Source organism: Plasmopara halstedii, assembly GCF_900000015.1.
Source record: "Plasmopara halstedii genome assembly, contig: Scaffold_2061, whole genome shotgun sequence".
Lineage (NCBI taxonomy): Eukaryota > Oomycota > Peronosporomycetes > Peronosporales > Peronosporaceae > Plasmopara > Plasmopara halstedii.
In genome coordinates, this window is record NW_020188969.1 from 411,311 (window position 1) to 413,453 (window position 2,143).

General features: G+C 40.9%; 1 protein-coding gene across 1 annotated transcript; it reads right to left on the reverse strand.

Annotated features, from left to right (window-relative positions):
* Positions 1-1,445: 1,445 nt before the first annotated feature.
* PHALS_02598 (uncharacterized protein) lies at positions 1,446-1,956 on the reverse strand (the record flags this gene model as incomplete). Its single annotated transcript, XM_024717011.1, has 2 exons — positions 1,446-1,592; positions 1,903-1,956. The coding sequence occupies 2 exons, from the start codon at positions 1,954-1,956 to the stop codon at positions 1,446-1,448; spliced, it is 201 nt and encodes a 66-aa protein (XP_024582552.1).
* Positions 1,957-2,143: the final 187 nt, after the last annotated feature.

Here is a 2,143-nt window from a genome sequence, read left to right on the forward strand (position 1 = left end):
TGCTATAACCATTCAATTTAATATTAACCAATTAAAGCTAAATTAAATAATACGTGACTTCTAACCAGGTCCCACATTAGCTCAGATGGTAGAGCGCTAGCAAAATACAAGCAAAGGTCCTTGGATCGAACCTAATGGGTAGGTAGTTTGTATATGGCAAAAGTTCGGGCATTTTTTTATTCTCCTTTTTTTATCCTAATTTTAAAAGCTTAGGTTTTACTATATATATTTAGTTTAGGAAAATCTAAATACATGCATAACTACTGGCTAGGTAGCCACACACATCTCGTGTGACACACATTCCTGTTACCAGGGTACGTGTAACCCCGCTACAGGTTGCAGTAAATATTACTTAAAACTGAGGCATGTACGTTAGAAACTGACTACACGAAAGTAAACGAAACATACAAGGGTGCTTGGCTTTTTAAATGTGGTGGTTTGAACGTTAAAAGCTAAATTGAGATCAAAATCGTTGTAAAATTAACAACGTGACCTTCGGCATCGATATTTCCTCACTGGCTCACCCTCCAATAAAATGGCCCGAACGTGGCGACTAGTAAAATATCGTGCAGTCTAGTAACCAGCCGCAATTGTCATTATAATTCATCGTTTATGGCGGTCGTTTTACTATTAACAGTCAGCTGATAGTTGCGTCTAATGGAAGTATCGTACCAAATCCGATGTATTGACGGTTTATATGTTACCCGAATTCGTAAGAGATAATTGCAGCTGTAATGACCTGAAATAAAGTGCGCCAGTATCCAGGACGTGTTTGACGCAATGTATGGCGAGGTAGAAGCTACCGCATGTTTGTTGCACGGATCGGTCAGTCTTCGCACGACGCGGTGCTGTCAATCCTGACGCCAGACAGGCAGCTAATTAATGCTTACGACCATGATGTGCGGGCTTGGACCCAGTTGAATCCGTGATGACTTCTTTAGCAAGCAACATAATTAAATGCATGCCTCACACTGCTTGTCACTCCGCACGTTCGACTACTGTTCATTCTTTATAATGATAAAGACCTCTTGCATACGAAACTCTAGTGTGAAGGTCCTTTGACCTGACCTCTGATATCCAGAGACTGTAAAGGAGGCTTCGAGCGGTCCTCCAATCCACGCCGTACAAGCTCTACAAAGTGATTGTTAGGCATAACACTTAAAACAATCGGACTGTTACTGCAAAGTTTCCTTTGCCGCATACAAATCAAGAGCACCATTGCACGGTCGTGAAGGCCTCACGTCTGCATTCCGTGTATTATCACTTGAAGGTGTGATTGCTTCGTCGATCACACCTTCGCAACGTTCATCAGGTTTCCGATTCTTGACTTGTTTATTTAGGTTGAAATACACACGTTTTGTGTAGTAGCCACATGAGTCTTTTTTATGAGGCTAAATAATTATTCAGCCCGCCCAGTTATTCCTGCATATCTCTGATTCCGTCTCTTATCCGAAACTCCGCTTATGTAAAATATAAAGATCCAGTTCACAGAATATTCCCATCATACGGCGCCCAGCCATTGAGTTGTTACCACCTTGCCCAGAGGATTGTCCAGGATTGTCCAATGGACGAATCTTCAACCAACGATGCTTCTAGAATGTTGTGGGTTGCATTTACCATAAATTTTCAGCTGGATACTAAAGGAGGTTTCTTTAAATGTCTTTTCCTGCGGGTTGTGTCCTATCTATACTATATCTCGAAAAATAAATGCCTTACGCATATAGAATTAGATGCAAACACGCATGTATAGCTTTGTATAGCAGCTGACTATGATTAAAGAATACTTCGGGACTTTATAGCTCAATTACGAAAGTTTATACTGTCGTGTCAGTATGAACCTTCAAGATGCCTCTTTTATTTGGTGGGCTGCTGAGGATGGGAAATTGCGTCTGACTTTCTTACCGATTGGGTTGCGTCAACATCTCCAAAACACATATATCGCTGCTCTATGCGCATCAGAAATAAAGTCAATTTATTTCTTGACTTCTCGCAGCTGAAGTTCTGGAATGCAAACTCGAAACTTATTCGGAGTACAAAAAAATTTAGACTTTATACAAAATTCATGGTCTAGCGTCCACCTGAAATTTCAAGCTTTGATGCGTAGTGGGTTGCGTTTTGGAGAATGGGAGATTTTGAGCTTAGT